Below are 19,179 nucleotides of genomic sequence, written 5' to 3'. Positions count from 1 at the left end.
AAAGTTACATCACAATAACCCTCAACACAGTCCTCCGGCGGGGCTCGGCGCTGCATGTCAGAGCGTACAAAGACCAGTGTTTTCTACACTGCAAGGCACCTAAGACAGAGCTAATGACAAACAACATGCTGGTTAATATTTAACATTTTAGCCGATTACGTCAAGTGCAGTTTGTATCCAATGGTCGGCATTTGGGAATCAGCCAGTGAACAGGCATGTGTTATAAACTTTATAGAGTCATCAGCTTAAATATTGTGACAAATGGAAGACTGCCCTCTAGTGTTGGATAAATTTGTCATCAACTCTTAACAAAAGTAATCCTAACCTGGGCTGGAAGTGAATCTTGCCCAGAGGCAAGTCACATTACATGCCTTCCAAGAGGCTCACATGCTTGTCATCTAACATTTATTCAGACTAAATAACTGTGCAAACATTGTTTCAACAAGTCAACATGACATAGTGGCTTTACTCAAAGTGTTTAACAAGACTGTATTTGAAGAGACATTGAAGCCCAAAAAGCAAGGAACAAATGTAGACGTGTGCTGAATGAGTCCACTTCACCTTTGACCTTAAAATAAACAAATTCAGGTAAAATATTGAATGTTTTTTTATGGAAATTCATAACAGTTCAACACCACTTACATTTTTTTTTTTTTTTTTGCCATTTTAACCAAAAACTTTCTGCCTTGTTTCAAACACAAAACAGTTGTGACTTTAGTATACAAAGTGCTGCTACATTGAAATAAATCATCAATGAAGGAGTTTTACAGACAGTTGTTGTTTCCTTTCCAGCCTCATTTCATGTCAGACCAAAAACAAAAGTTAGAAGAAATCCTCTGTGGGTGCTATCCTGATTTCTTCCCCTTCGAGAACTTTAAAGAAGGCAGCAAGGCTCTACATTTGACCAAACCTTCCATCTACAGAGTCCGCACTTTTAATCTTTTTCATAAGAACAATCCTTGTTGGTTCAAGTGCACATGTTTGGGCAGTTATCCCATTCCAGTCCACAGGAAAAAAAAAAAAGTTTTTCTTCCTTGTTATTTAGATTATAAAGCAAGTTGTTAAATGCCGCTTTTATACTTTCTGTAAGCAAGCTCAGGATCAGTAACTGTATTCACAACTGTAAGGTGGCGGAGGTCTGTGACATGGCGTTGTAAATGAAAGTGTTGCTGAACGGCACAAACTGGTGGCTGACGATCTTGATGGCCTCCTGAGCAGCCGATCCTACAGAAAAAAAGAGGACATGTGGATTCATTGGCACTGCCTAGAGATAAGATACAGTGTTTATTAGGATCTCAGTCAATGTCTGAAGATTGCTAAAATATTACCTCCCAAAAATGCAGCAACTGTGTGTGGCTCGGCTGCACCATATCGACAGCTGTAGGTTAGGGAAAAGAAAAAAAGAAATTATCTGGCACAGTCTTTAAAAAAAAAAGCTCCAATCAGTATATCCAGCTGCGACCGTGACTTACAACTCATGGATGTAATCGTCTTTGATATTGACGTTGAGGCTGTACTCCTGCAGCAGGTTGTTCACACAGAGCTTCAGCTTGCTGATGTCGTCCTCCACCTGGTAGTTATAAACTCCTGGTAAGGAAGCACATGTGGGAAAAGATACACAAGAGTCACTTTTACTGGCATCTGATGATGTGTTCAGTACAGTATAGTGTTTAATAATAGGGTTTCCCTCTGTGTGCGATAGTATGGAAGGTTTCCTCTTGATATGCCTGCCAGCCCCTTTTGACTTGATTGTACATTCTCAGAGTCTTCAGAGCTTTTGAGATTATGCTGGTATTGACTGTTTCATGGGTACACAGCTCAACCGACGAAAGACCCAACAAGTTATTTATGCTTTAAGTGTAAAAGAGCCACAAAAGACTGCACCTGTGATGCTGTAATGTAATGATGGAATTGTCCTTCCTGACAGATGGCACAACTAAGTATAGCCTGACAATAATAAAAGAGCTCTCTCTGAGTAGAAAAATCAGTTGCCAAACAAGAAAAACTGAATTTGTGACGTCTTTGAAGAAACAATCTGTAGAATCCTGGACGTACCTGGGTAGCGGGAGTGCTGCTGGTAGAAACGGTCAACAGCACGAAGCATGAGGTAGAAGACCATCTCGCTGTCTGGATTGTCCATGCACGACGCTGAAGACACAGTTATCATTATTAGGTGAACTTCCTTTACATTTAACAGAGAAAACAATACTAGAGTCAGCTCATACACATAGAATGAGCAATGAAAGACTTTAACAGTAAAATAAGAAAGAAAATTAATCTACAACTCACTGATTTCGTCTTTATTTACTGAATCCACGCTGTATTCTTCAGCCAATGACCTGCAGCGCACCACCCTTAGGAAGGAGGCATTCTTACCTAGACACCAACACAAGTAACCAGAGTTAGGAATGAACTGGTTGCAGGTGCAGTTATACTCAACAGTTCTTGTACAGTGACAGCACTGCTGTATGATAAGAAATGCATAATGGTTGTGAGATTTTCAATTGCTGTGAAATTAATGGCAAATCTTAAGAGATTAACACAGGGCATAAAGCATCTTTGAGTCATGGGCTATACTAATATGCACTGTAAAAAAAAATCTTCAGTGGGTACTTTTACATGGGCAATACACAACAGTGTGAGGTTGAGGACTGTATTCATTAAAGAATGGGTTTCTTACAGAACAGTTTGATGTCCTTTTCAGAGATGCTCTCTGGTGGCTAGTGGAAAGAAAGAAAGTTATTTCAGCAAAATAATTTTTAATTCAAACAAGTTTCAAGTGACAGAATTTTTACCGATATATTAATGAACACAGGGGAAATACTGGACATAATGATGGAAAGATTCTCCAACTGAAATCACAATTTGGTTGTACGTCTGCACAGTTTTTTGGCTTCCCAAAATAATTTATTTCTAATGCACATATCATTCAGTTACTTGCCTATTCATAGATTTCAAATTCAGTGATTTCATCAAGCCCTAAATTTAAAATCATTACAGATTTTTTTCAGATTTACCTGAGTAGTCAGTGAAAACATGGGTTTACGACTTACCTTTCCAAAAGACTGCAGAAGACATTCTACGTGCTTAGAAACAGCTGCAGCATCCTGCATTGCCTTTTCCCTGTAACTGAAATAAAGCACGAAAATAAACATCAACATCCACAAACCCACATTATTAAATCACTCAAAAAGACAGATATAGAACTGGATCTACTATTGGATCACATTTTCTAAAACTACTTTCCTTTTCTCATCCCATCTACAAATAAATCTATGAATATTGCACTCTTACACATTTTGAAGGTTGATGAACTTCTGAGAGTCAGCGATCATATCTGGGATGGTTCCTCGTACAGGTAGGCTTCCGTTGCCTTCATTGAGAACAAACTCCTTCACAGCTCGCAGCATCACCCAGAACGACAGCGTCTGGTAAATAAGCACAAACAGAATACATTCCAGAGTCCAAAAGCAATAATCTCAATACCTACTTTAACTATGAAACTTTAAATGTATTTTATAACACAACGGTCTTAGGAAAAAAGGCAAAAACCTGTGATGTGATGTCATTACACTGCACACTATTGAAAAGGTCTTCAACAGCACTAGGAACCTGCAGAAATAAGAGTCATTAGACTTCACTGTGAGGTGTGAAACTATAGAAAACAGACTGGTGGGTGGTTTAAAAGGGATGAAACATGTTGTTTTTGAGATCTGCCACCTTGGTTGGGTTCAGAGCAGTGTTGACATTCTTAATAGCTTCCTCAAAGTTTTCTTCGTCCTCTGGGACACCATTCTCTTTCTTCCGGATCCCTGAAGGAACACAAAATAAGAATCAATCACAGATGACTGACTGAGCTTATAAGCAAATACAGTCGAAATGTTCACAGATACCTTCCCGAATACACTGCCTGAAGGCCTCTTTCTCCTTGTAATTTTTCGGTGGCTGACCGTTGTGCTACAGTGACGAAAGTAACACTTCATTGTACAACAAAACACAAACAAAAACACTCAAGAATATACAATAGTGATCCAGTATTTGCCGGACATCTAGGGTGGCCACAGAAAATATACTGTACCTCACTGAGCCATTTTTCCAGGTATTTAGCTACAATAATAATCCATGGAGTGTGACTGTGGTCCTGCAGAATAAATAAAGAACGGAAAGGGAAAGTATCAGTTCTATAATGCTGACACTAACGTTTAAACTGACAAAAATACACCAATACAATGTGCTGACACCAATGTCCTTACCTTCTTGTCCATGCTGTCAAGGTCGTAGGACTGAATGTGGTTCTTGAATTCAGCAAAAGGCTGGTCTAACCTCAGATCCTCCAAGGCATTGTCTGGGTGAGATTCAATCACTGAAGAAAAAAAGCAGTAAAATGTCAACATATAATTCATTATTATATTAACAAAATTATAAATATAAAGTCTGACCGACAGCAAAAAGAGTGTTGATACAGGTAGTCAAGATCTCAATTATCTCATGTAAATACTAATTCCAAGCTAATTAATGATGTTATTTCTTCACAGTATTGCATTTGTAATTTCATGAGTTCAAAAACTAAAAGCATTATTCATGTAATAACATATAATGTTGTCTAATGTCTAATGTTAAGTGTCACCAAACTAACCTGTATGCTCCTGCACCACCAGTCTCATGTAGCCGATCAGGCCGTAGGTTTTACAGATAAGGAAAGGTACAGAGGCACTCCACAGGACTGAGCCCAGCCTCAAACATGTGCTGTTGAATTGTAGAGAACATTTGACACGTTCATTGGACAGAAAATAAAACAACAAATTAGATCGCAGTTTAAACATTTCCAACAAAACATGAATAATCACCATACTTTTTTACATGTTGCTTCATCCCATGTCTTAAAATCACACCAAGGCACAGTGCTAAGGGCTCCCTCCATGAGGACTTTACAAAGTTTAGATATTTCTTCTGCTAAATGCTATGAATCTAAATGTAATGGTTCAGCATGCTGTAAGTTATTTACCTAATCTGAGTGAGGATGAACCAAAACTCATACCTTTCTGGCAACTGGACACCGATGACTATGGTAAACCTGTGGAAGAACTCTGGATCATTGTCCAGAAGCTTGTCTGGACTCTGCAGGATTGGGGAGAAAGGAAAAAAAGACAGAGCGTGATCTCTGTCACTATCACAATATCATGATGGTATTGATAAATAAAGTTATAGTGTTTTAGTGTCATACAAATAATGGAAATGTTATCATAAATATAAGATCTGCTTGTTTCAATTTCCTGTTAAAAATGATATGCCACTATAAACACATCTAATGGCACCATGTCAAACAACACCAACCTCCTCAACAAAGTTTCCAGAGACATCACTGTTAAGTTCTTGTAGCAGCTCAGTGGCAGCCTGTGCTCTGTTCTGCAACACAGAAGTGGTCAAGGTCAGGGCTCATGTAAATATGCAAACACTATGCACCTTTTTTCTAACAGAGAATATAAGAAAACACTTCATGAAAGACCAAGAAGGGTGGGATGCAGAAGCAGAGAGGATGGGGAAAAAAGTAGACTTTTCTCTGAACAAACTGTGTTAAGTTCATGTATCTTACTAAACGTACCTTTCCAATGCTGTTGTTGCTAAGAAAAAAGCTGCAACACAAGATGAAGAGGTCAGTCATGATCAACATCAAGTAAGCACATATAAAGATACATCATTTTGAACTTATATCTTAAAAAAAACAAACAAACAAACAAAAAACACTGCTGTCTTACTTGTTTCCAACATCTTCCCCAGTAACTGTGTGTCCATCAACTATGGTGAATGCTCCAATGCCTGACAAAGATATCGATTTATTCAATCATAAAATACGTTTTCATCTTCACCTGCAGCATCATCATCATCACTAATACAACGCCACATCTGTGTACCTGGAAGCACCAAGTTCTTCAGTATCTCTGTCCCAGTTGCTGTGGCATTGATGAGACAAACATGTGCATTCTCCAGTGTTTCTTGACCATGGTCACCCCACAGCCTGAGAGCAGGAGAGGATAACATGAGCATGTATTGCCATCTAGTGATACAACTCATCCTCAACCACAATAAGGAATTTAGCAGGAATGACTTAGACAGTTCTGTGACTACAATAACACTGACTGCCGTGTAGCGTACAGTCGTTTAACCATCAGACAGAGAGCTAGATCGTCAGGGTGATGGCAGTCTTTATACAAACTGGCAGTTCCGATGTGCATGCAAACGCCGAAAAGAAAATCGAGCAACCCATCCCGTTAACCTTATAGCTAACATGTTAGCCCGCCGATGCTGTTTTAACTACAACGCACATAGCTAACAAGCTAACGCTAGCTAACGTTGCACTCCTGTCTCACGAATGTCTCTGCTGTGACCTCTCAGATGAAATATACAACCAAGGACGCTACAGACAGAACGTTTATCTGTGAAATATACGATATCGTTACAAACTGACCTGAGTTGCCTGTCGTATTTCTGTTCTTTGGAGGCTTTAGTGGCTGCCATGGTAGCTTTACAATGAGTGACGTCTACGGACGCATTTTAACTTCCTGATCGACAGATTCGACTCGAACGCGCCTGCGCGACAAATCAGTCCCGCACTTTCGATACAAATTGTGTCGTGATTCCCAAATGTGATCGCTTTAACCGGCATCAGGTGTCATTAAACGATTTTATTGATATTGTATTAGTAACAAAGTGAGTATGGTGGTCTTCCGTTATGGAGGCAGTGGCACAGACTTCATGGGGGCCGGGCCACTTTAAGGAAGGGGCATCTCACCCAGGGTGAAGATGGTGAGCAGATACCTACAAGGGGCCACTTTGTCATCCCTTGTGGCAACCAAAGAAGTCATTTTAATTGCCCATGTCATCTTAAAGTTACACTTAAAAACCTGAAATTCAATGTACACATTGGTAGAAAGAATGCCAACATTTGAATTATTTTTTTCTCAGTCTGTCAAATAATCCATGGTCTAGAAAACAGCAAAAAATTCCCTCGAACCCAAAATGATGTCATCATATTTCTGAAATTAGCAGAAATTAGCAGAAGGATTTACATGGTCAATTTTGCTTGAAATATGACTCAAATAGTTGATAAATTTCCAAAATACCAAGCCAGTGAATCCATTTTGAATTGTTTCAGATGGACCAGATTGGTTTAAAGGTGCAATATGTAAAAATAATCCTCCAAACAATTAGGGGGCAGCATACCACACAAGTAACTGTTACTGCTACTGACGTTGCCATTTGCTAGTAAGCTCAGTTAGCTGTGCAGCTAGTGGGGCAGCCCGGGAGCTTGGAGAACTGGAGAAGGAGCTTTGGACCAGGTGGAAAGGGGCTAGCTGGTTAGCATGCTAACCTTGTTAGATATCTCTGCAACATAATACACCCAAAACTATTATTTCTTCACATTCTGTCGATAATGATAGTTTTACATTTCAATTAAAATTCCTACACATTACATTACATATGCATTTGTAGCTCGAAGCCTACTATTTTTCCTCTCTGTACAATATTATTTATTTATTCTTATCTATTATTTTTTTTCTAATTCATTTTTTCTAATTTCCTAATTAGCAGAGTTTTTCATTCTTAAACAGTGATCACAACAACAACAATAACAAATAAATGGTATATAATTTCAGTGAAGGACCAACCATGAAGTCTCATGAGGGCTTACCGAGTACAGTAACATCAGACAGGATAAGCTTTAAAACCTAAGACAGGTGGACAGGAGGCGTGTGTGTGTGTGTGTGTGTGTGTGTGTGTGTGTGAGGGGGCGTGTCAACACGGGGATCATTTCCTTCCACTACATAAACTTCATCAATAGCCGCACCGGCTGATGTCCGTGTCCGTCCTACACGTGCGCACCGGAGTGCAGCAGCCACGCAGCCACAGCTCGCTCACACTCGAGTCTTCCTCACAGGGACGATGACTGGGAATCACTGGGGATACGGAAAAGACGACGGTAAGATCTCGCAGCATCTCTTGGCAGCCTTTTCCAAGTCATATCAGAGGGAAGCAACTTTGTGCGCCGCGGTTCATGCTGACCGGTGCTCCGTCTGGCTGGAGGAGGGTTGCGTGTTTCATCGCCGTTAATGCGAGATTAGCCGCGTGCTTAGAGGGATGACTGCTGTCACCTTTACCTGACTTTCCTCTCGGTGTGTCCTTGGCTCCTCAGTGAGAAACCCTGAATAGCATCAGTGCTGTGGCCACAGTGCCTTCAAGCCAAATGATCTATTTACAGTGCAGCATTGGTTAGTGTGGATGAGACTCTGGAGTGAATTCAACTGATTTATTTTAGATTTCTTGAGATCCTTCTTTAATCTAGAGCTTAATTCTATTACTTTTTCTTTACAGGAGGACCAATGAAATGTGCTTGATTTAAGACAAATTCCTTAAATCAGAGCTTTAGGCTTATGAACAGTATTGGGTGTATTGAAAACAAAAATAAGATAAATAAAAGGTAATGTTTATGTTTGCCTTGCATCATAAGGTCCGTCTATATGGCACAAAAACTTCCCCGTCGCTGAAGGGACCCGGCAGTCTCCCATTGACATCGACCCTCGTCAGGCTTCGCATGACCCCAATTTGGGCCCCATTGTCCTAAACTACGACCACTGTACCTCCATCAACATCTCCAACAACGGGCACTCTGTAGTTGTGGAGTTTGATGACTCTGATGACCGTTCAGGTGAGAAAATGTGTGCGTGTGCATTTGTGTTTCAGTGGAGCTTAAGCTGTGGTTTCTACAGGCTGTAGAGTTCAAGAAAGTAAAAAAACAACCAATAAGTTTCGTCATGCTCTGATTGGATTAAAGGAGATAAAGAGCAATGTGAATAGAGGGCATCTTGACTTGGACTGTGCATTTTCACAGGAGTCTGTAGACTGATTGCTGACTACCTTGCAATTATCGAAAGGTCACAGTCCAAATTTAATCTTGGCGCCGGTATTGATTAGTCAGCCACCCTCCAGTGGAAATGTGTGCTAAAACTTGACTTTCAGTAGACAAACGCCTGAAAGGTGGAATTACCTTGATTTTTAGAAAGTGCAAACCATGCGCATAACTGACCGTAATCAGAGGTTACAAATAAACCACTGATTATGCTGCAGGGAAGTGCAGCCAGCAGTTAACTGTATGAGTATCTGTCTGCTGGACAAGAGATATAATAACTTGAGCTGATCTCAGCGGTTATTATGACTCTATTTGCTTTTATCACTGGGTGGATCCATGTCAACCACCCTGTCATTAACATGAATGATAAGCTCAGAGACGTGGGGCTGTTGGGCTGAGACAGTTTGCACAGAGCAAGCAACTGAAAATAATGAATGAAAGAGGAGACCTGTTGGAGAACTAATGCTCCTCCTCAGCGTCTCCATGTGGTTCAAACGAGGTGCACAAATCCCCTAAACCTGTGGTTGTCAGTTTGCCATGTATGGCTTGTGTCTGGGTGAGCACAGCTATACATTCATGTGTCAGACAGCGTCTTGTGTCACTGTTGTTTTGGTAAGAAAAGGAGGATGGAATATAATAAATGCATCACTGTTAAGATGGATGCCCACTATTCAAGTAATTAAGATAAAATGCATACACGCCTTATAAAGATCTCCCTCTGTATGTTGGAATAACAAACATGACAACAGATAAAACCAGTCATAATGATAATACTTAAATGTGTTTATGTCCTCAAGTAATCATTAATGTTAGCATTACCAGGTCACGGTTAAGGAACTGACTGAGCACATCAGTTATTTATAAGTGATTATTTAATTCTATCACCTAATTTCTCATTTATATGGAGGGCTAAGATTGCCAACATATACAAAGATGATAAAGAAATAAATGAATAGCACAGTAAAGAAATGAATACGCCAGTAAATGCACAAAAATAATATTGTATGGAGGACTGAAGCTACCAAAATATAGAGTAAATAAACTAAATGGTTCAGTGGAAAAAAAATGTATGCATGCAGCAGAAATATAAAAATAAATGTAGGTATTAAATATACATGTACGTTTCGGTTTCTGATTAAACATTCCTCCCCAAAACAACATAGTGCACTTTTTAAACTGTTTCTAAATGGCAGTTGTATTCCTCCGTACGCTGATATTGATTGACTGTTTTCTAGACTAGTTAATTATCCAGAAATGATTATTTTCCTTTTCATGTTAATAGCTAATAGATTTTTCCTTTAACAAATCACATTGTCCCTGTGGTTCTCATGCATCTATGTAAAATGGAGGAGATGAGTGTTTTGCTCTTTTGCCATTCGTGCCGAGCTAATCTGACCTGAACTGGAGTGGCCCGTTTGTCAGAAGGATGTCAGCAGCATCACAATGAATAACCATCAGATTAAACTGCTGTCCATACCCAGCGGTGGAGGCCATAGGCTCTGAAAACCGTCTGTAGTGTCTTGGTAATGGGTCTGACTGTCCATTATGAAATACATTCAAGTGAAATGAATATCTTGTTTGCCAATGGACCTGAATGGGAATCTGAACCACCCTGAACGCAGCTTTAACATTGCTTTATTTAGCAAAAGATAGGCTGTTTGTGTCTCAAACTAAAGCTTGTGCCACAGAGCTCTAATGATAGATGATTTGTTGGTGCAAGAGGCTGTCTGCCTGGTTGTGCTCATGTCTCAGCTTTGAGTGAGAAATTTAATAAAGTCTGCTGGGTGTTAGCAGCTTGACTCATCTCTGTGTGTGTCTGTGTCTGTGTGTGTGTGTGTGTATGTGTGTGTGTGTGTGTGTGTGTGTGTGTGTGTGTGTGTGCGCGCTGCCTGCAGTGTTACCGAGCTGTTTGGATGATGCTACACACAGGACGCTGTGCTCTGATGCTCTGTTGTTCTGGGAAGCAGTTTGTCTGACACCCACAGAGAGTAAGCGAGTGGGTATCTGCCTGTGTGTGAATGTGATTATTATTATTTTTTTTCTTTAACATCTCCTCTCATCTTCTGCAGTGATCCAGGGAGGCCCTCTTGACAACCCCTACAGACTGAAACAGTTCCACTTCCACTGGGGTGGAAAGGGCTGCCACGGCTCTGAGCACACAGTTGAAGGACAAAGCTATGCATCAGAGGTCAGTGCCTGGGATCTGAATGCTTCAGTGTATCAGTGTCTAATTAACAAAAAAACTTAGAATAACCAATTTCTGGTGATGGTGTGTCAAAAATATGGAAAAAAAAAACAAATGCACAAAGCCTCACCTCCTCCAGAACTAAATCACCGTCAATGCTGTGTTTCCTAAAGGTCCAACATGTAAAAAATGACCACCTGTCAAATTCATACTCCAAACAAAGAGGAGGAGGATATCACCAGTAACCACTAACTGATTCTAACTGTAGCTGCTGTTAGCTAGTTAGCTCAGTTAGCCATACAGGTGGTGCTCTTGTTAGCTGACTCTGCCCAGACTCAGCAGGCCTTTGTTTCACGATACAAAATCTTGAATTGTATGCCCTCAGTGTCGTGTGAATTTCCTCCCACTGAATTTGAATAATTGTTTTCGAGCTATAAGTTTGATATTTCAGCCTTGTAACAACACTAGTGGGGTATGTAACACATTTTTCTATTACATAAAATCCAAACCGAGCTCTGTGCAATTTATTCCCCGTCTGTCTGTCTTTCCTCCTGTAGCTCCATCTAGTCCACTGGAATGCTGTCAAGTACAAGTCGTTTGGGGAGGCGGCGTCATGTCCAGACGGCCTCGCTGTCCTCGGAATCTTTTTAGATGTAAGGTGTTTCTTAAGTGCAGTCCTATTTTCTTTTGTATTACCGTAACCGTTTTGCAGATTTGTTTAAGTTTGCGTTAAGTCATGGTAAACCCCAAAAGAAACTAAAGCATAATTATTGTGTTGTAGTCCAGCCCAAACTTTTGCACTCATTCAAACATTTATTTCGTCTTCACTACATTTTTCTTTGCAGCATCTATTTATTATTTGTGTGCACATGTGGTCATTTATGCATAGCAGGGTAGTCAGACTAAAACACCATTTCTTTCTTCACAATTTCACTCATAGAAAAAAAAATGAGACGTGGGAATGATTTCAAAAAGTAGCAAGAGGAGCTAGTGGGGAAAAATTATTAGCTGCAAAACTGTCACATGTATGTGACATGAGTTGTGTGTAGCTGAGAACACAATGCTTCAATCTGTGCAAGGGTTGTGAATAGAAATGTGACATGCTGTCATTAAATAACTTTATTTATAGTAAATACTGTAGCAATTGCTCCCTTCAACAGTGTTGTGGTGCTGTAACCTGTGTAAATATTTGTATATTGTGTCGGCTTCAATGAAAACAGAAGAGTTGTGATATTTTGTAGAATACACCAAGTATGTACATGTGTATAAACTGTTTTAAAGGTTTTGAGTTGTCACAAATAATAGTAGAAAACAATCTTGTCTGTCACTGAAGACAGGTGACGACCACAGATGGCTCCACATGATAACAGACGCTCTGTACATGGTGAAGTTTAAGGTATGTGCGGTGATCATCACTGTATTTTAATGTAATCTGTAATGTTTGTCTGGTTTTTGACCTGCTCTGAGTATTATTACAGTCATAAGTGTCATTGTCTTTGTATTTCTGTTACAGTCTAGTGTCACGGATTTCAAACGTTTCAACCCCAAGTGCCTCCTACCCAGCAGCCTCCACTACTGGACCTACCCGGGATCACTGACCACACCCCCTCTCCATGAGAGCGTCACCTGGATCGTCCTGAAGGAGCCAATCACAGTTTCGGAAAAACAGGTGTGTTTGTAGCAAACATGTTCATAAACATGTATGAAATCTAGTGATGTTATGCTGATGTCCGTCCTGCATCAGACACGAGAAGGCAAGGCTTTTGATTCATGATAATGTGAATGGTAGCTGAGAGAAACACCTTTTTTGATTTTGTAGTTGTGTCCGAGTTTCACATCTGGAATGAAAGCACATGTCTAACTGTGATTGATTTCATGCATCTGTTGCACCCACATGTCTCTCATCTCCAGTGTGATCTTTTCTCAAAATGTGCACTGTGACAGTCATGCTTCCCGGCTGCCATTCTCCACGGGGCTCCAAAAGACCCACAGTCCCCTTTGTTGTCGAACCAGAGATCAGCATCACTGGATCAGTGTGCCAAGCGTTGGTGGATGTGGGGGCGTGGGTGTTGTTGGGTTTGCCTCTGTGCCGTAGCATGTGCAGAAACATACAGCTTCGCCTCAGTATGATGCTAAATTTGGAGGCCAGGATGAGCACAGACATCACTCATTAGGGATACAGTGTTTGGAGCTGACGTTTTTATCCACCCCTCTTAGTAGCGAATGCAATCAGAGAGTTTGGGTCTGACAACCCCAGGTTGCTGACAAGTTAAGCTGACTAGCTGGATGTCTCTGCAGCACATGCCTTCCAGGCCCCCCTGTGAGCTGGCCCTGTGGCGACTGCTGCCAGCCTCTGGATTACACTCTTACACTTTGTTGATCTTCTTTAGACTCGATCCCTGTTTTTATCTCCAGGACTGCGCATGAGGAATCGGGAGTTATAGTGGTTGCGCCCTTCAGGGGTAGTCGCGACCAATCTGTCTATAAACCCATGAGTGTAGCGTAGCTGGGGGTGAGGAGTTAGTTAGGCGACTGGCCCCCTCAACCTATGACTCCAGGCCTTGAGCTTTTGAGCCGTGCCAGCTGATTATCCTTGATGGATGGATGACTAGATGGGTTCAGGGCTTTAATTGAAAAATGCTTGCATGGAGCCCCAGCAGGGAAAAGCCCTTTATATAACAGGGTTTTATTTTGTTTTTCATTTCCCCCTCATAATTGTGAACATGAAGCTAAAGGGGAAACGCCAAAGAGAGGGTGGGATGTTTGAGCAGCTTTTAAGTGGCGTGGTTATATTCAATATTTTTTCTCGTCAGCTAATTAATAAAAATATAACCACAATGAATCAATGCTTCTGTGATGCAGCCTGGTTTGCTATAAAGCCCCATTGCTGTCTAAAAACATATCAGTGAGTCACGCAGTGGCACTGGAATATGTTTCGTTATAACACAAAAAGGACTGATGCATTGTTGGTTTTGGTGTTTGTTGACAATAACATCCAAAATATCACCAGTCTCATCTTTTTTTTTCTGTGCATATAGTGCAAAGTTAAAAACAAAATACAGTTAAATTTCAGTGCATAAATATGACTATAAATTGTTGTCTTTCTTTGTTTTGCAGCTGGGCAAGTTTAGAATGCTTCTGTTCACTGGAGAGGAAGAGGATCAGAGGATGCGCATGGAAAACAACTTCAGGCCTCCCCAACCGCTCAAAGGCAGGAAAGTGCGTTCGTCCAATTAATGTGACCTCAGGAGACCCTGAAGTCACAGACGACAGCAGCGGCTCTTCTTAGACAACAGTGAATGCATTTGTTTGAGTGTACTTTGTAGCCTCATGGTAGCGTGCGGCATCTCTGATTTGCTTTTTACAGAAGGAGAAAATTCAAGGAGTAATTCTCATCACTGCCCGCACATTGAGATGTTTTCCTTCTACTGGTCAGAAGCTTTGAGGGTAGAGGGTGGAATCAGTTTTTGGATTATTTAGGAAAAAATGAAAGGGATACTATGATATTAACACTTAGCAGTTTACTTATTTGACTACTACGTGCTGGTGACATTATCTCAACGTAATGGATAGTAGAAAGTTGGATGTTCATTTGTGCCTCCATAGACCATATTCACACGACGGACATTTTCCTCTGATGTCACGCTCAGGGCAGGAAGCTCAAACGCTGCCAGAATGTTACGCTACTGTGTTCGTATAAATAGGGAATCAGACAAATTGTTATCATTTCACTTCCTGGATAGTGAATATGTGATACCCATTAGCTAACAACTACGTCCTCAATCCTTTCCTAATGTATCATGTAACTTGTTTCGAAAAGTAACGTGAGCTAGGAAGTGGTTGAATGCTTAGAGCAGCTGTTGTACAATGTTGGCTAAGTGGTTAACAAACATATCGTTCGACCTTGACATGCAGCTCAGCATCCCTCCTGATCTGTTTTCACTTGGTGATCAATCCAGAAGTGGTGACATTATAACAATTCATCAGATTCCCTGCATTTATAGGACATGAAACCTGAAACGCAGAAGTACGACATGGCCACTGTGCGAATATGGTCTATTGATGTCCAGGGAAAACTTAGAGGTGCTATTATGTGTAACTGGTGAGTGTGTATGCCAGTGAGTTTGTCACTGTTTGCAGGCTGTTATCGCACCACTCTGCCGTCTGCAGATTCACTTCCACAGGCGCTGCCTCCTTACTGATCCCGATTGATCCCCCGTTGATCCGGCCTATTGCTGCTGGATTCCCAGTCTTTGTGGCCACAGATCCCATTCAGTCCAACAATCCCAATTGGAGGTGGGATTGGATTAGTGCTGCAGTTGCTTAAAGTGCTCTGTTTGGCCATGATGGCGGGCATGAAAGTCCACTAGTGGGGTGATTTGTTATTTTTAGCATGCTGTCTAGATTCAGCAAAGTCCTGTGTTCACAACTGTTTCTTATTTGAGATCTATAAAACTCCAGAAGCGCAAACAAGGGCCCAAACAAATTCAGTGTTCAGTCCAATTGGTTTTTTTTTTGTTTCCTGAATTTCATTTTGCATCCTGACTGTGGTTGTCACATTTGCTGGTCCAGTGTTTCTGCTATGCAGAATCTAATGCACAGAAAAACAGTCAGTATGTAAATGCCTGACGGAGGCCCGGGTATCTCACTTGCTGGATATACGGCTGCTTTATGTAATGCAGTTCCTTATTTAGATGGACTTGGATTTTACTAATTCAGAGGTATGGCAGGGAAAACATTTTTGTTCCCATACAGCACAATGCATACAGGAAGAATGGCACGACGGCTGTGATTGTTTTGTGTTGTTGATGTGACACGACAACATTAAAAGTGTAATTTATCAATGGTTTGAATAATTATGTGATGCATTCGAAATTGTTGACATGTTTTCTGATGAAATAAAAATCTAAAATAACTCTCTTGTTTTACATTCATTGACAGGACTATATCAGCTTTTGTGGATCAACTTTTTACATGCAGAGAAGAAAAGAGTCGTCTGTACTCTGTGATTTGGGATATTTTAGCTCTTGATTCTGCACATTTATGGGTCGTTTGTCTTTCCAAACAAAACAAATGAGAACATGCAGACATTTACATTCATCAAAGATACTTTTGTTCACCTTCTTTGTTAAAGTTTCTATAACTGAACCCTGTACCTGGTATTTGCAATACGTTTTAGATGGAGGAGCCATTCAAGTAAATGTTTAAACACACTCTCACTGATCAGAAGTAGCAGCGCTGGGTTTAAGGTAATTAGTAGCCAAGTTGTTGCCTCGAGGGGCGAGGAAACGGCAAGAAGGAGCAAGGACTGTAATAAGAGTAAATTATTTACCAGTTGTGTTCGCTGAACAAGTTTTATGTGGCCCTAAATTAAGCATGGTAGAGTGTTCAGAGTCAATACTATCAGTAAACTAAAAGAACAGATTCCCATCGGTGTGGCTGTAATCTGCATTCATGTTGAGGGAGGCCATCACACTTATTTGTCCTGTAAGTGTTTCTGTCTTGGTTTTCTGAATAGGGCTGAATACATAATGTAACTTTGAAATAACCATCAATAATAAACAGCTAATTTAAAGATGGTACAATTTCAGAGTTAAATTACAGTGTCTTTTTCACAGTTTATGAACAATAAAATGCTTTGCAAACGATTTATTAAACAATGGTTTATTGAAAGGTTGCAACTGATTTATAAGCCTTTACAGCTCCTTGACAACCGTTTATAAGGCATTTGATTGTTGAAGTGACCATGATCTAAAGCTTTATTCACTTTGATTTTACCATTTATTAGCGGTCCAATTTGCAGTGGCAATCACCCCAACCGACAATCCCAACAAAACAATAAAGACCTGAACTGAACTTAAACAAGATGTGCACAAACGAGCGACCTTCTCTGAATGACTGTTTCAAATTGATTGCGTTTATTCAGAGAACTGTTCATAATACACATTTGGATAAAGGTGTTTGGATTTGATAACGACAATGCACCTTTAAATCAAAGCTAACTGTATTTATTTTATGGGTTATTCATACAGAAACAGAACTACTTTCCCCACGTTCTGTAGGAAACACATCATTGAAGCTGTCTGTCTGTCCTGGATTATAGTGATGTTCTCTACAGACATGCTTCTTACTCCACTAGACTCGGTTTTATCACTCCACCCCCGGGATTCATTACAGGGGACTGTTACTCTACTCATCACTGTATGAGTTGGATGGGCACATTTAACAGTAAGATGTTGGTTTCTGTTCTTTTTAAAGCCTTGAAGGGCAACATGTTGGCATAGATCAGCTCTTTATTAAACTGGTCACAGAGTCAATATTCAACTTTGAGTATTATACAATCAAACAAGAGCATAATGATTGCATAGTACTCAAAGTTCCCCTTGTAAACACTTCATTTGAGAACACTGCTTTCAGTTTCAGTGCTTCATACACTTGGAACATTTTAGCACGTACATATAAACATGTTACAGTTACACCTACAGCTCAGTTTAAGATTTTGTTTTCAAACTTCTCAGCCTTTGAATTGAACTTTTTCTGAACTGTGTGCTGTCCCGTATGGTTGTCTTCTGTTTGTCTTGTATGCACCTCAGTTTTATTATTATTATTATTATTATCATTTTGTTATGTTTGTTTGTGTGCAGTTTCTTATCATTTTCAGCACTTTTATTGTTTTATTTGTATTCTGTCCTAATGCTTCTTATCTGCTATCATTGTAATTTACCCGTTCTGTTTATTTGCTCTGTGATTCTGTTTGTTGTTTCTGTTCATTATCACATTTCTGCACCTATTCGTTTTTTTTTTAATTTTAATTGTGCTCTCAACATCATTGAAAATGAGAGCATGCCCTCAATGACTTTTTTGATATTTAAATAAAGTTTGAAATGAATGAATGAATGAATTTGACAAATGAAAGGAATGGACACCAAAGATAAGGGTGAGGAAGATATGGATAATGTTAATTAAGAAAGTAACAAATAAAAAGTGTTCACTGGGACTATAAATTAAACATAGAATTTAATATTCAGTTAATGACAGCTCAGTTTGCTAGGAGCGATCAAATGTTTATGGCACTTTTTATCACCAGTTTAGATATTGGGTTTCACTTACAGTAAACAACTTAATATTTTTCTTTTTTATTCAAATTCACTCAGGTCTGTGGCTTCAACATGTAGCTACAATATATGTCCAGTAGATGGCGAGTAGCTACAATACACTGCCACCCTGTTTATAATTACACTGTTTACATTGTACAGACTGTATGTACAAGTCTATTTCTATTTCCTGTATTTCTATTATATTGTTTATGTTTTACTGTTATTGTTTTTTGTTAAATTGAACTGTCCTGTGCCACAGAAATGTTCCCATTTGCAGGACAAATAAAGGAATTCTGACTCTGATTCTGATTCTGAAGATGGAGGTCTATTTGCAGACTGAAAACATGTGTATATTCATACTTGAAGTGGATGGGATTTACCAGAGGGTCATTTTTACAAAATCTTGCCTGTAATGGGGATTATTTTCAGCGTGACAGATTTAGGTTGGAGTTCAAAAAATAAATTAATATAAGTCAGAAAAATAATGAAGAAACACACACACTATAATTTATTAGATTACCTAAATTTACATTTGAAGAAAAAACCTTGATACTCGATTCATATTTTGTGTAGTAAATTCTTTTCCATGCTGATATTTTAACATTTGTCTTCTTTCACAGGTATATATCAGTGATTTATTTCTGTTTTGTTTTGTTTTTATGATGCTGTTTCAGTGTGATTTACACACATCATCCAGTTTGTGTGGATTTTCCAGTAGGTGGCAGCATGTACTGTCTTTTGAATCACATGCAGCAAGAGATCTATTTGCCTTAAACAGACACAAAATTGAATTTGATAAAGTAAAAATAAACCACAGACAACATCTTTGATACAGGGACATGTCTCCATGTGACCACTGAATAATGACTGATTACAGCAGAACACTTATTTTACACTGAAGGAGACAGCATATCCTCTATGTTGCTATCAGTAACACTTGACCTTGCCTTTGTCCATCCTCCCTCTAGCCATGTTTGAATCTAGAGGTTGCA

General features: G+C 39.7%; 2 protein-coding genes across 2 annotated transcripts; one reads left to right on the top strand and one right to left on the bottom strand.

Moving 5' to 3' along the window:
- Positions 1 to 469: 469 nt before the first annotated feature.
- On the bottom strand, positions 470 to 6,623 carry nae1 (nedd8 activating enzyme E1 subunit 1). Its single transcript, XM_037096399.1, has 20 exons — positions 6,467 to 6,623; positions 5,913 to 6,016; positions 5,757 to 5,817; positions 5,603 to 5,633; positions 5,335 to 5,406; positions 5,039 to 5,118; positions 4,637 to 4,746; positions 4,254 to 4,363; positions 4,079 to 4,141; positions 3,894 to 3,957; positions 3,721 to 3,812; positions 3,553 to 3,612; positions 3,295 to 3,428; positions 3,054 to 3,129; positions 2,681 to 2,720; positions 2,290 to 2,376; positions 2,056 to 2,148; positions 1,473 to 1,587; positions 1,329 to 1,378; positions 470 to 1,224 (listed from the first exon to the last, which is right to left on the bottom strand). Exons 1-20 carry the CDS (start codon positions 6,514 to 6,516, stop codon positions 1,115 to 1,117), a joined length of 1,602 nt encoding a protein of 533 aa, XP_036952294.1. The 5' UTR covers positions 6,517 to 6,623; the 3' UTR covers positions 470 to 1,114.
- Positions 6,624 to 7,822: 1,199 nt separating this feature from the next.
- Positions 7,823 to 16,006, top strand: ca7 (carbonic anhydrase VII). The gene is made up of 7 exons (XM_037096340.1): positions 7,823 to 7,978; positions 8,507 to 8,704; positions 10,975 to 11,093; positions 11,648 to 11,743; positions 12,424 to 12,486; positions 12,604 to 12,759; positions 14,208 to 16,006. The coding sequence occupies exons 1-7, from the start codon at positions 7,942 to 7,944 to the stop codon at positions 14,325 to 14,327; spliced, it is 789 nt and encodes a 262-aa protein (XP_036952235.1). The 5' UTR covers positions 7,823 to 7,941; the 3' UTR covers positions 14,328 to 16,006.
- Positions 16,007 to 19,179: the final 3,173 nt, after the last annotated feature.

The sequence above is a fragment of the Acanthopagrus latus genome, chromosome 4 (genome assembly GCF_904848185.1).
Source record: "Acanthopagrus latus isolate v.2019 chromosome 4, fAcaLat1.1, whole genome shotgun sequence".
NCBI classification, from domain to species: Eukaryota; Metazoa; Chordata; class Actinopteri; order Spariformes; family Sparidae; genus Acanthopagrus; species Acanthopagrus latus.
This window is presented reverse-complemented; position numbering and strand designations above follow the sequence as displayed.

Bases quoted from the DNA above. Each gene is read 5' to 3' on its own strand.
- ca7 (XM_037096340.1), top strand. From the start codon at position 7,942: ATGACTGGGAATCACTGGGGATACGGAAAAGACGACG. The intron at 8,705-10,974 runs GTGAGAAAATGT...CATCTTCTGCAG, and splicing joins TGACTCTGATGACCGTTCAG to TGATCCAGGGAGGCCCTCTT. The intron at 11,094-11,647 runs GTCAGTGCCTGG...TTCCTCCTGTAG, and splicing joins GACAAAGCTATGCATCAGAG to CTCCATCTAGTCCACTGGAA.
- nae1 (XM_037096399.1), bottom strand. From the start codon at position 6,516: ATGGCAGCCACTAAAGCCTCCAAAGAACAGAAATACGACAGGCAACTC. The intron at 5,634-5,756 runs GTAAGACAGCAG...CTTGTGTTGCAG, and splicing joins GGGGAAGATGTTGGAAACAA to CTTTTTTCTTAGCAACAACA. The intron at 3,429-3,552 runs GTTTTTGCCTTT...CTTATTTACCAG, and splicing joins GTAATGACATCACATCACAG to ACGCTGTCGTTCTGGGTGAT.